This window comes from Nomascus leucogenys, chromosome 15 (genome assembly GCF_006542625.1).
Source record: "Nomascus leucogenys isolate Asia chromosome 15, Asia_NLE_v1, whole genome shotgun sequence".
Lineage (NCBI taxonomy): Eukaryota > Metazoa > Chordata > Mammalia > Primates > Hylobatidae > Nomascus > Nomascus leucogenys.
Window position 1 is genome coordinate 74,632,583 of NC_044395.1, and position 12,459 is coordinate 74,645,041.

Below are 12,459 nucleotides of genomic sequence, written 5' to 3' on the forward strand. Positions count from 1 at the left end.
TTCTTAGAATTTGGAGATCTTTGGAGACACTAACTATGGATCACATCGTATTGGATCGTTCATCCTCCAAAATTCCATAATATAGGAAATGTCCTACATCATGGTTGTCATTGTTATTGTAAGCTGAAATTGAGCCCTTCTCTCCCTCTTAAAAACCTAGGGATGAGTTTGTATAGGGGATTAAGGGCAAACGTTTTGCTTTAAATGGATGGTGCAGTTTTATGTGAAAAATATAGGATGCTTCTAGAAAATTACTTGAAATATCTCAGCTGCCTATTCAGCTTATAATATGGTTATTTCAGTTTTTGACTAATTTTCCAGGTTGGGAATGGCATAGTTATGAAAAAAAAAGTTAATAATAAATGGAAAACTTCGTTTTCTTATAGTTGTTACTGCCTTTCTTTTTTGTTTTTGTTGAAATCCCACAAACTTAAAGATCTCCTACCGTCTTTACCACACAATTAACAGTGGAATATACTATTAAAATACTTAATTTTTTTTTTAACTACCTTGGCATTACAGTGGAGTCGTTGATTGGAGAGTTCAGGATTTGAGTATTTTTGTATAAAGAAGATGCTGATCCCAGAACTTCCATCAACTACTCAAAAAATAAAAGTGAGGTATCTGCCAGTTACAGTGTATCAGGATCTGAGTTCCTTGTAGGTATTGTCTGTGGATTCACTTTTCCATGATGTTCCTAACCCTATATGTTAGCTAATTGAAATATGTGAGAGGTGTTGAACAACTTTAGAACAGGTAAAGAAATATTTTCAGACTTTTCTAGAATGATCTGCAAAATGCAATACTTGCCATTGGAAGCGTTCTTTCATGGCTAAAAAGCAGATGTAAATTCATGAATGGTGGCAGTGCATGCTTTCTTTATATTAATAAGGTTGTTATAATTTAGGGCAGAAAAGTAAAAACTGAGTCAAAAAAAAAACAGTTTAAATATTTCACATTACCTTGCACAAAGAAAGGGGGCTTAGTAAAATTAAAAAAAAATAAGTGAATAGCTAGTTTACTAAATGCTTCAGAGGAGATGTTGCTGCATAACAAGTCATCTCAAACTTAGAGGCTAAAAACAGCAACAGTCATTTTATTATTTCTTTCAATTATTTCTGTCAGGATCAGGAATTTGAGAAAGAATCCACTGGGCAGTTTTGGCTTGGAGTCTTTCATGTGTTTGTGATCAGATGAAAGAAGCAGGTGGGCAGAGAGGCAGTGGAACAGCAAGGGGACTGCTGTTACTCTTTGTCATGTCATAAGGATCTCTCCATATAGTTCTTTGCAAGGATTAATGATAGGGGAATTACACTTCTTATATAGCAGCTGATGGTTTCAAGGGGGAAGTCTTTTAGCAAGTAAGGTGGAAGCTGCGTTGCCTTTTCTGAGCTACCCATAGAGGTCATGCAGCATCACTTTTGCCTCATTCTTCTAGTCACGAGTGAGTCACAAATCTTCTTAAATTTTTTTTCATATGTTCATCATTTTATTTTGGTGCCTGACAGCACATTTTTAAAAAATACTTTAAGTTCTAGGGTACATGTACACAACGTGCATATTTGTTACATATGTATACGTGTGCCATGTTCGTGTGCTGCACCCATTAATTCATCATTTACATTAGGTATTTCTCCTAATGGTATCCCTCCCCCCTTCCCCCACCCCACGACAGGCCCCCAGTGTGTGATATTCCCCACCCTGTGTCCAAGTAAGGGGATTTAGAAAGTGGTCAAGATGAAGGGTATTGTTGCCATCATTTTTGGAAAGTACAATCTGCTATAGTCAGCCTTCTGGCCAAAACAATTCATATTTCTTCTACATGGAAAGGACAGTTGTTTCTCCCCCCCTCATCCTGCCTTCCGCCTCGCGCCTCCCCACCCCCACCACCGCCCCAGATCCCTGTGGCATCAGCTGGAAGCCACGGTTTTGTCATCTAAATCTGGTCAATTGTCGGATGAGGCTCTTTAGTAGTGATTTTGTCAGTATAGCTCCTCAAGTATAGTTCCTCAAGAATTGATCTGTGAACTAAAGCAACGAGTTACTGACTGCCCATACACCCATCATAAATGATGGTAAGCATAGGATAATGGCTTTAGACAGTTTTATTCAAAAAGAGAGAAATTGGGAGGCACCCAACAAACACTGGTCTATAACATTTCTGAATTGCAGTCAGATATGTGTTGATGATTTCTTGATTAGGAGCTCAGTCTTATTCTCTGGGAGTTCTCTGAGGTTCTTGCCTCTGCCCTCTGAGTCATCCTTCCTTATGCATAAAAACTGGCCTGTGGGCTCTGTGTGCAGCCAAGTAGCCTTCTTATCCTGCTTCGTGCCCATGAAAGGTTAGGGGATCAGGGCAGGAACTGGCAAGCTTTTCTTGTAAATTAGGGCCATATAGTAAATATTTTAGGTTTAGCAGGACATGCGGTTTTTGTGGAAGCTACTCATCTTTGCTGTTAAAAATGAAAGCAGCCATAGACAATAGGCAAATGAGTGAACATGATTGTGTCCCAGTAAAACTTTATTTACAAAAACAGGTGGTGGGCTGGATTTGGTATATAGGCCCTGGTTTGCTGACCCTTGATATAGCAGTCTCTTCTTTTTTTTTTTTTTTTTGTCTGTCCCTTTACATGTAATCTGACATGATTGCTTAAAAATTGTGTGGGTTTCCGGTGTTATCTGTTTTCAAGGAATCCAACCTGTTAGACGAAAGCCATACCCATAAGTCTCTTTGATACAAGCTCTTCTCTATCTTGGGTCCCCTGTGAGGTTGCTATGGGACAATACTTTTAGATCTTAAATCCTTGCCTCTTAGATCCTGCCTTTTGAACAGTAAGAGTTTCTGTTACACATTTCTTTAAGATCTGGAGAGTGCCTTTTGTCTGTCTTAAAGTTCTAGAAGGCACTGCCTAGGTCTTTCTAAAGTCTTAACAAAGGATTCATCTTCCCGTACCCTGCTATGCTCAGAAACTGTTTCTTAAGGAATTCCTGGCTGACATTTTACATTTCCTCCAAATTCCACTCAAATAGTTCATTTTTTTTTAAGATCATCTTTGTCCTCTTTTGCCCTCTTTCAGCAAATTTCGGCTAGATCACTGAGTTTATTAGTACACTTTCTATATTCCATATAACCAGAGGTGACAGTTTGTTGTCCTCACTTCAAGCCCTCACCAACAGCTTTCTTAAAACCCTTTAAGGCTTCCATTAATAATGTTTTCCTGGTCCTTTCACATTTCACTACTGATCACCTCACAGGCCTTACAGATTTTGTTTACCACTTGACCCTGAAGCCAGTACCACATGTTTTAGGTTTTTATTATACCAGCCCCTCCCAGTATTGAGATCTGTGTTGAGATTTGTTAATCTGTTTTACATAACAAGTCACCTCAAACTTAGTGTCTTAAAGCAATCGTTTTATTTGTGTGTCACAATATCTGTGGGTCAGGAATTCTAGAAGGGTTAGCTTGATGGTAATGGCTCAGGATCTTTCAAATGATTGTAGTAAGACAGGGACTGGAGCAGCTTTGCTGTGGAGTGAGTGGTAAAGGGGGGAAGGGGACAGAGTAGCTGGGGTGGCTGGGCATCTCTCTCCAGTAGTGTCAGACCCTCTCCATGTGGCCTCTCCATATGGACTAGTTTGAGCTTCCTCGCAGTATGGCAGCCTCAGGGGGAGTTGGACAGCATACACAGTGACTGAAGGCTTCAAGGGTGAGTATTCAGTGAGCAAAACAGAAAGCTCTACACCTTTTCTGACCTAGCCTTGGAAGTCACATCATGTCACTTCAACCTCATTCTGTTGGTTTTAAGTTATTTTCAACTCTCATTGAGAATACAGTCAAGGTGACATTGTATTGTAGGTGGGCATGTAGGATGGGAGATAATATCATAGGCACCTTTGGAAGTTAATATCTTTCCTAAATAGGAAATGTTAAGGAAACAGTCTTCTTACCTGAGGTTTGTGCCTTGTGAGTCTTTCTAAGTATCAAAGCAGGACAGATCCTTGACCTCCAGGAGCTTATAATCTGAATGCAACAAAGAATATAAAGGTTTTTTTACTTGGACAATTTTATAAATGTTAAATACAAAGTCTTATAATTTATGTTATTTCATTTGTTCAGAAATTTATTGAGCACAGTAATAGACTTTACACCTTATATTGGGGCCTTACTATGATGCCTAATTCTACATTAAAGTGATGTCAGTCATGTCATTCATTTTATCCAGTTTACTCGTTTACGTAATAATTCTGAATGTGAGCTAGATAAGCATCTGACCTGACATTTTTTAAAAAAATGGCTCCATGATCTTATGTTTTGGTTAACTAGCATAACTTTATCTAGCTTAACTTCTCTAAACCAGATATCTATTTTTAATCTGTGTACTTCTCAACTGGAGACATTTGACAACATTTGCAGGTATTTTTAATTATCACAACTGGGGGAGGGCTGCTACCAGCACCTAGAGGCCAGGGTTGGTGACAAGCATCTTACATCACGCAAGATAGCCCTCCACACGAAAGAATGATCAGACCCACAATATTTATAGTGCCAAGGTTGAGAAACCCTGGACTAGATAATCATTAAGATCTTGCCTTACTCTAAAAGATTGTGATTTTTTTTAAGTTGCCATAATAAACAATAAATACATATTCAGAACATACCTGGCAATGTAGTCATAAACATCTGTTCTAAGGTATGTTTAACCAAGGAGTGATGGTGCATCGCTTCTCGGCCTTTTGGCTAAGATCAAGTGTGGAGTGATGGTGCAAAGTTTTACATTTCTTATTCCCCAATAGTTTTCAATCCAGTATTTTTGTTGCATGATAAATATTGTATAAATTTCACACACAAATATATGGCCTTTCAAATTTCTTCCCCCTCCCCAATTTTTATTGCAATTATTTTTTGAATGGCTGAATTACTGATTAATGTTAGGGTGATTGTGTCACTTGAATGAATCTGAAGATAAGATTAGGTGAGAGAATTATCAGTGAACAAGAGTTAAGAAAAACTTTTTAATAAGGTATGTATAGGAAAACCGTGTTAGCTGTGTGTGTGAGAGAGATTTAAGTATGCTAAACTGGCATGATAGTATGTACTAATTTAGTGACAGTTGTTGTATCTTTTTGTTTAGAAAAAAAAAATCACCTAATCTTTTCTAAGAGCAGCATGTGTTTGTCCCCCTCAGATGCTTTTTATCTACAGAACTATCCCTGTCCAGAAATGGCCTTCGATGCTTGATAATTCATTTTGTGTTTAATTGAGATTTTATTTTGAAATTACTTTATTGGATGAAATATAGTTTTTGTTTACATAGTTTATATTGCTTCATTTTCTTCCAGTATTCTGGATTCGGAGTTTATTTCTAAATGTATTGAATGTGTTACCAGAATTGCTTAGCTAATGATACTTTGATTTTTTTCTCCTTATTTCTAATGTAATTTCCCTCCATGCCCCTCCCATTTCTAAAACCCCTAATTTTGAGACTGTCTAAACTATATGATACATATAATCCTAATCGTTATTATAATATAAATGAAATCTTTAAAAAGTACTTCTCCACAAATTAATTTTCTGTTCACAGAAGTTGGGATTTTTTTGGTGTTTGTTTTGTTTCAAAAAGTTCTTTCTTCCCTTTCCCTACTTATCATAAATATTATTGTATAGATGTTACTGCTCAAGTTAGTGTTATGGTATCAGTGACTTACAGTGAGCCATGATATATAAAATGACAGATTTAAAGATTAAAGCTCCTTGTACTTTTAAAAACAAAGAATCACACTCTTTCTTTAAAGACACACTTTAAAAAGAGTGTCACACTCCTTTATTTCTATAAAGATGAGTATTGGGGTATGGGGAGGTGAGTGGATATCTATTTCAGATAGTTTTCGGCATGAGTCATTGATTTCACAGCACATCCAGATGATCAAGAGTGGCGCCAATCATTGTTAAAGAAAAGTTGTTTTGTTTTTTTAAATGAATAGAGTTGACTATGTGGCAAACGAATATTTCTGTATTCTTTGCTTCAGCAGTGCTGAAGAGTTGGAATTATAAATATAACACAGTATGTTATGAATTCACAGGAAATCTTAGCAAATGCAGCTGTGAATTAAAATGTAGTTTAAGGAATAGAAAGCAAGGAAATATTAATTGAATCCATTCGTTTGCTTAGTATTTTATGTAGAAAATTTAAGAGTATTGTATACCCTTTGAGAGTTAATTCTGTATATCAGCAGAACTCTGTTTAGGTGGTATTAAATGCATTTGCTGCTGCTTTCAAAAAAAATTTATTTTCCTTTTGGATTTATAAATTATTCATCCAAGATGCAGAAATAGTCTTATTCCCTGCTGATTTGGTACACTTAATGATTAAATGTTATAATTTTAATACTAATGTCTATATTACAGGGGGAAACTTGCACCCTGGGTGGTGATAGGATTTTTCCTCATCTGTACAAAATATGAATCTGTCAATTTTTCTTACAATACAGGATGATGAAAACAATAACTCGTCTTCACAAAGCTATGGTGTTTCTTGAATATTTCACAAGTAACTCTTGGGTTTGGAATACTGACAATGTCAATATGTTAATGAATCAACTAAACCCTGAAGATAAAAAGGCAAGCAAGTATTTTCTGTTTTATATTAGAAAATAAGTAGCATACTAATTACAGAACTATTAGCAACCTGAGAAATATTTTCCACAGCTATTATGCAACAAGAAAGCCATTATTTGTAGTCTCTCATAAAGCTTTAGTCATAATTGTTAGTGGTGAAATAAAATTGCTGTATCTTAACATTTCTAGTGTAAGTATTTTAGAGTGGCAAAGGTATTTTTAAAGCATGATTGAAATGTTGATTCTTTTTTTCCTTAATGTTGGTTTCAGAGAGAATTTTATCTTTCTGTGTTTTTCTTTCAAACACTTTGTTTTCTCTGAGTTTTGAGAAAAAACTTCTCTAAGAAATTGTTTTTTATAAACTCTTTTACTTTTTGTTATTCCACATTTTGCCCTTTGTTAGTTTGGAACTTAAATTCTTTGTGTATTGTTCTTTTTGGGCTTACTCTAGATGTTTAACATGTATATCTAACACAGACTAAGTTAAGCAATATTCATAGCCTCCTTAATATTAATAATATTTAGAACCTTAAAATGTTTTAGTTGTGATTACCACTCCCACTCACTTAAAATGGTTGTATTAATACATTACTTCAGTTCTCTAATTTTTTTTTCTTTCTCTTTTTTTTTTTTTTTTTTTTTTTTTGAGATGGAGTTTTGTTCTGTGCCCAGGCTAGAGTGCAATGGCACATTCTTGGCTCACTGCAACCTCTGCCTCTCGGGTTCAAGCAATTCTCCTGCCTCAGCCTCCCAAGTAGCTGGGATTACAGGCACATGCCATCACACACAGCTAATTTTTGTATTTTTAGTAGAGACGGGGTTTCACCATGTTAGCCAGGCTGGTCTGGAACTCTTGACCTCAGGTGATCTGCCCTCCTCAGCCTCCCCAAGTGCTGGAATTACAGGCGTGAGCCACCACACCCGGCACAGTTCTCTGTTTAAACCCCATGTTGAGATACTCTTTTGTTCATTTAGTTTTTATTTAAATCTCTCTCTCTCTCTCTCTCTCTATATATATATATATATATGTATATATGTATACCAGTGTCTGTGCTTTCAGATTTTCTCCTTATGATCTTCTTTCTGCCTGAAATATATTCAGCATACCTAGAATATGTTTTACTAGGGAATCTGTTTTATAGTGAATTCTGAGTTTTTGATTGTCTGATATGTGTGTTGTTTCACCCTTGGTTTTGGAACATGATTTCAGCACGTTAAAGAACTTTTTTGCTGGGCCTAGTAGCTCATGCCTATATCCCAATACTTTGGAGGCTGAAGTGGAAGGATGGCTTGAGGCCAGGAGTTCGAGACCAGCCTGGGCAACATAGTGAGACTCATCTCCACAAAAATAAAAAAAAATGAGACAGGCATGGTGACATGTGCCTGTAGTCCCAGCTACTCAGGAGGCTGAGGTGGGAGGATCAGTTGAGCCCAGGAGGTCAAGGCTGCAGTGAGATGTGATCACATCATTGCACTCCAGCTTGAACAATAGAGTGACAGTCTTTCAAAAAAAAAAAAACAAAAAAAAACAACTTTTATTTATATTCTGTCTTACATTTTTGCTGTTGAAAAGTCAGTAGTTGGCTCTTCTTTATAGGTGATCTGTTATTCCTGGCTTGTCTTCCATTTTCTCTTTATGTTTGCCGCTTGGCAGTATCACTATGAAAGTGGGTGTAATTTTGAAAAATTTACCTAGATTGGATTGGGCTTTCTGAATCTGAGGTTTGGTGTGTTTAAGCAATTCAGAGAAATACTTAGCCAGTGTTTCTTCAAATATTGCCTCTTCACTATTCTTATATTGTCTTCCAAAATTCCTAGTGTAAGATTATTCTGTCCTCCAAATCTTTTAACCTTAATTTCATATTTTGTATCTCTGTGTTTCTGGGCTAAACTCTAGATAATTTAAGATTCTGTGACAGTCTGCCAGCTGTATCTAAACTATCCAATTGAATTTAGAGTTTTAGTTGTTTTATTTTCAGTTTTAGAAAGTATAATTTATTTTTCAGATCTTATGTTTCTTAAACAGTCTCTAGAACTTTTTCTTGAAACATATTAAATATAATTGTTTTACATTCTGCTTCTGATAATTTAAGCTTCCAGATGATTTGCAGCATCTGATTCTGCCATCTATTGCTTGAGCTAGGTCTCACCCATGGCATCTAATTTTAAAAAAAAAATTTGTTTGACTATAAATTTATATTCTTTGAGGGTGAGAATTTTTTTGAGGCCAGGATTGAAATTGCAGTTTTCTGATAAGGATTTGCCTTTGCTTCTACCAGTAGCCTAGTTAATTAGCTAGCTGGCATTTATAAGCCAGGGCCCCTTTAAAATATCTGATTAGGTTTTTAGCACAACTCAGATTAATGTAGGCCTTAAATAGACAGTAGGGGCCGGGCATGGTGGCTCACACCTGTAATCCCAGCACTTTGGGAGGCCAGTGGATAACTTGAGCTCAGGAGTTTGAGACCAGCCTGGGCAACAAAGTGAGACCCTCTCTCTACAAAAAAAAAAAAAAAAAAAAAAGTAGCCAGGCGTGGTGGCGCATGCCTGTAGTCCCAACTACTTGGGAGGCTGGGGTGGGAGGATGGATTGAGCCTAGGAGGCAGAGGTTGCAGGGAGCCAAGATTGTGTCACTGCACTCCAGCCTGGGCAACAGAGCGAGACTCCGCCTCAAAAAAAAAAATAAAAAAAAAAAGACTGTAGATTTGGTTCATTACAGTTTCTCAAGAATTTTTTCATCCAGTGCCAGCTTCCTTTCTCTTCCCACTTATTTTTTTAATTTTCAAAATGTTTTATTTAACCTAATATATAATAAAAAATATTGTTTGAACATATCAAAAACCTAAAAATTATTTAAAGGATATTTTACTATTTTTTCATATTGAGCTAGCCATATTAAAAGTGCCCAAGAGGCACAGGTGGGTACAGAAACAGAAGCCTGTACTCCCTGCAGAACCATGAGTCAATTAAACCTTTTTATCTTTACAAATTACCCATTCTCAGGTAGTTCTTTGTAGGGATGCGAGAATAGACTAATGCACCTAATCACTACCTCCTCTGTCTTCCCAGAGGGAACAACTCTTGAATTCTAGCACTAAATATTAGTTTTACCTATTTTTGACTTTACATAAATGGTATTATACAGTATTTTTTCATTCTTCTGTTGATAGACATTTATTTCCAGTTTCTGGCTATTAGGAATAATTATCCTATGAACATTCTTTATGTCTGTATGTACACGTTTGTGTAGGGTATATACCTAGAAATAGGATAGCATAGGGCATTCATACGTTCAGTTTACCAGGTAATGGCAGTTTTCCAAAGTGGTTATATCAGTTTACGTTCCAAAGGACAGTGTATGAGAGTTCCTGTTAATCCACATCCTCCGTAACACTTGGCCTTTTAATTTTGATTTTTAATTTTAGCCGCTTAGTTGATAAATAGTGGTATAACAAAATGATTTTAGTATACATTCCCTAGTACATAAAATGTTTATTTAAAAATAGTAAAACAAAAAAAAAATCCTATTGGAAAATAGATTAGAGAGATGAACAGTTTACAGAAAATGATTCCCAAGTATTTGAAAAGATACTCAGCTTTACTCAGTGGAAATGCAGACCAAAGTTAGACTGGGATATTATTTACTATTTATCAAATTTACAAAAATGCAGACTTGGACAGTGTACTCTGGTGAGTCCCTGGACAAATCAAGCATCCTTACACATTGCTGGTAGAACTATATGGTGTATGTTTCTCCATTTTATTTTCAATCATTTTGTATCTTATCTTTTAGATATGTCTTTTGTAAGCAGCATATAGTTAGTTGTAAGCGGCATATAGTTGTTTTTCAGTCTGACAATTTTTGACCTTTAATTGGAGAACTTAACCCCTATGTAATTCCTATCATTTTAGATTTAGTCTGACTAGTAGTGCTTTGTATTTGTCACGCTGGGTTTAAGTTTTTTTTTTTTGCTGCCCTTTAGATTATATTTTGAATAATTTAATATTTTCCCATCTATATGTGTTACATAGAATTATGTTCCTTTTTGGTTTAGTAGGTTACTCTAGAGATTACAATGTCCTTTAATTTAGCAAGGTCTAATATAAATTGATACTTTTATCCTTCTCTGATAGTGAAGGATCAGCATGTATCTGTTATTGTTATTAGGTTGGTGCGAAAGTAATTGGGGTTTCGGCCATAATGCATGTTTTAATTCTATATATATATATTAAGCCACACAAGCCAGTATTTTTATTGCAGCTTATGCAATAAATATTCATACAGATTTACCAGCGTAACTGTCCTTTTATTGCTCTTTATTTCTTCCTCCATCCCCAGACTTAAATCTAGAATCATTCTCCTGCCTAAAGAATGTCCTTAGGTTTACTTTCTCTAGCATGGGTTTTCTGCTGATGTCAGATTGTCTCAGGTTTTATTCTCTGGAAATATCTTTATTTCACCTTTATTTTTCAAGGATATTTACACTGGCATAGAGTTTTATCTTAGCACTTATTTTCATTGAGTACTTGGAAAACATCTCTGTCTTTTGGCTTTCATTGCTTCTGTTGAGAAGTCAACTTACAGTCTAATAGTTGTTCTTTTGGAGGTAATATATAGGACCTTTTTCTGACTCTCATATGCCTAGATGTGTGTCGGGGCAGGGATGGAGGGAGTGGGAGTTGTATTTGTGTTTTGAATTCGTGACTTGGTTTCTTATTTTTGGAAAATTTCCAGGCATTGTCTTCTCAGATACTGCTTCTATCTTTTTTAATAACTGTTCTTATGGGATTCCCAATAACATACACATATACCTTCTCAAAACGTTTCCTAAGTCTTCATTTTAATGCAGAGTTACTGCATTTTAATGTTTTACTGAATTTTTTATAGTAGATTTCCCTTCCTAGAATTGGCTATTTTTAGATAAGTGATGGTATATACTGAATAATACCTTTGTAACTCCAAAAAATTATCTGATTATATGCTAAGGAGCACTGAGCAATGCATAGCCCTCTTACTTTGCCATAACATTCCTGAAGGCTTTCTTTTCTGGATTTACCTATCCTTTTCATCAAATAATCTAATTACTGTTATCCAAACTCGTTAGCCAGCTTTCATAACATATTTTGATGTCAGAGATGTTGTTTTCATAATGCCTCTTGATGTCAGAAGTCTTCTCCAGGAAAATTAGTCTGTTCAGTAGGCATGATGTACAGGAAGAGAGAAGAGACTGCACATAGAAAGGAACTGGAAATGTATCAGTACATGCATAAAGTAGTGAGGAATACATAGATCTATTTGGACAATATAATTTTGTCTTTTTTTTCTTTGTTTAGCAAAATCGTCCGGGCTTTTTTCTTATATTTAACCTACTTCTCTTTAAATGCTGACATTAGTTTCCAGATTATCTTCTCAAATGTTTCCATGGTTAATGGATGGTATGAACTAGGAATACAAACTTTTCTGTGACTAGCAGTAAGATTTCAGAAGTTAATTCTGTATTTAAGAATTTTGTGGCCGGGCGCGGTGGCTCACGCCTGTAATCCCAGCACTTTGGGAGGCCGAGGCGGGCGGATCACGAGGTCAGGAGGTCGAGACCATCCTGGCTAACACGGTGAAACCCCGTCTCTACTAAAAATACAAAAAATTAGCCAGGCGAGGTGGCAGGCGCCTGTAGTCCCAGCTACGCGGGAGGCTGAGGCAGGAGAATGGCGTGAACCCCGGGGGGCGGAGCCTGCAGTGAGCCGAGATCGCGCCACTGCACTCCAGCCTGGGTGAAAGAGCGAGACTCCGTCTCAAAAAAAAAAAAGAATTTTGTAATTATGTCACTTGGAACTGGCCTTT

General features: G+C 36.3%; 1 protein-coding gene and 1 pseudogene across 1 annotated transcript in view; both read left to right on the forward strand.

Moving 5' to 3' along the window:
- The window catches only part of FAR1 (fatty acyl-CoA reductase 1), a 63,917-nt gene that overhangs the window by 46,197 nt on the left and 5,261 nt on the right, over positions 1 to 12,459 (forward strand). The window contains exon 10 of the mRNA XM_030829003.1: positions 6,491 to 6,620. Within this exon, the coding sequence (XP_030684863.1) occupies positions 6,491 to 6,620 (130 nt within the window). The remainder of the gene's footprint in view (positions 1 to 6,490; positions 6,621 to 12,459) is intronic.
- On the forward strand, positions 4,720 to 4,864 carry LOC115830587 (annotated as a pseudogene).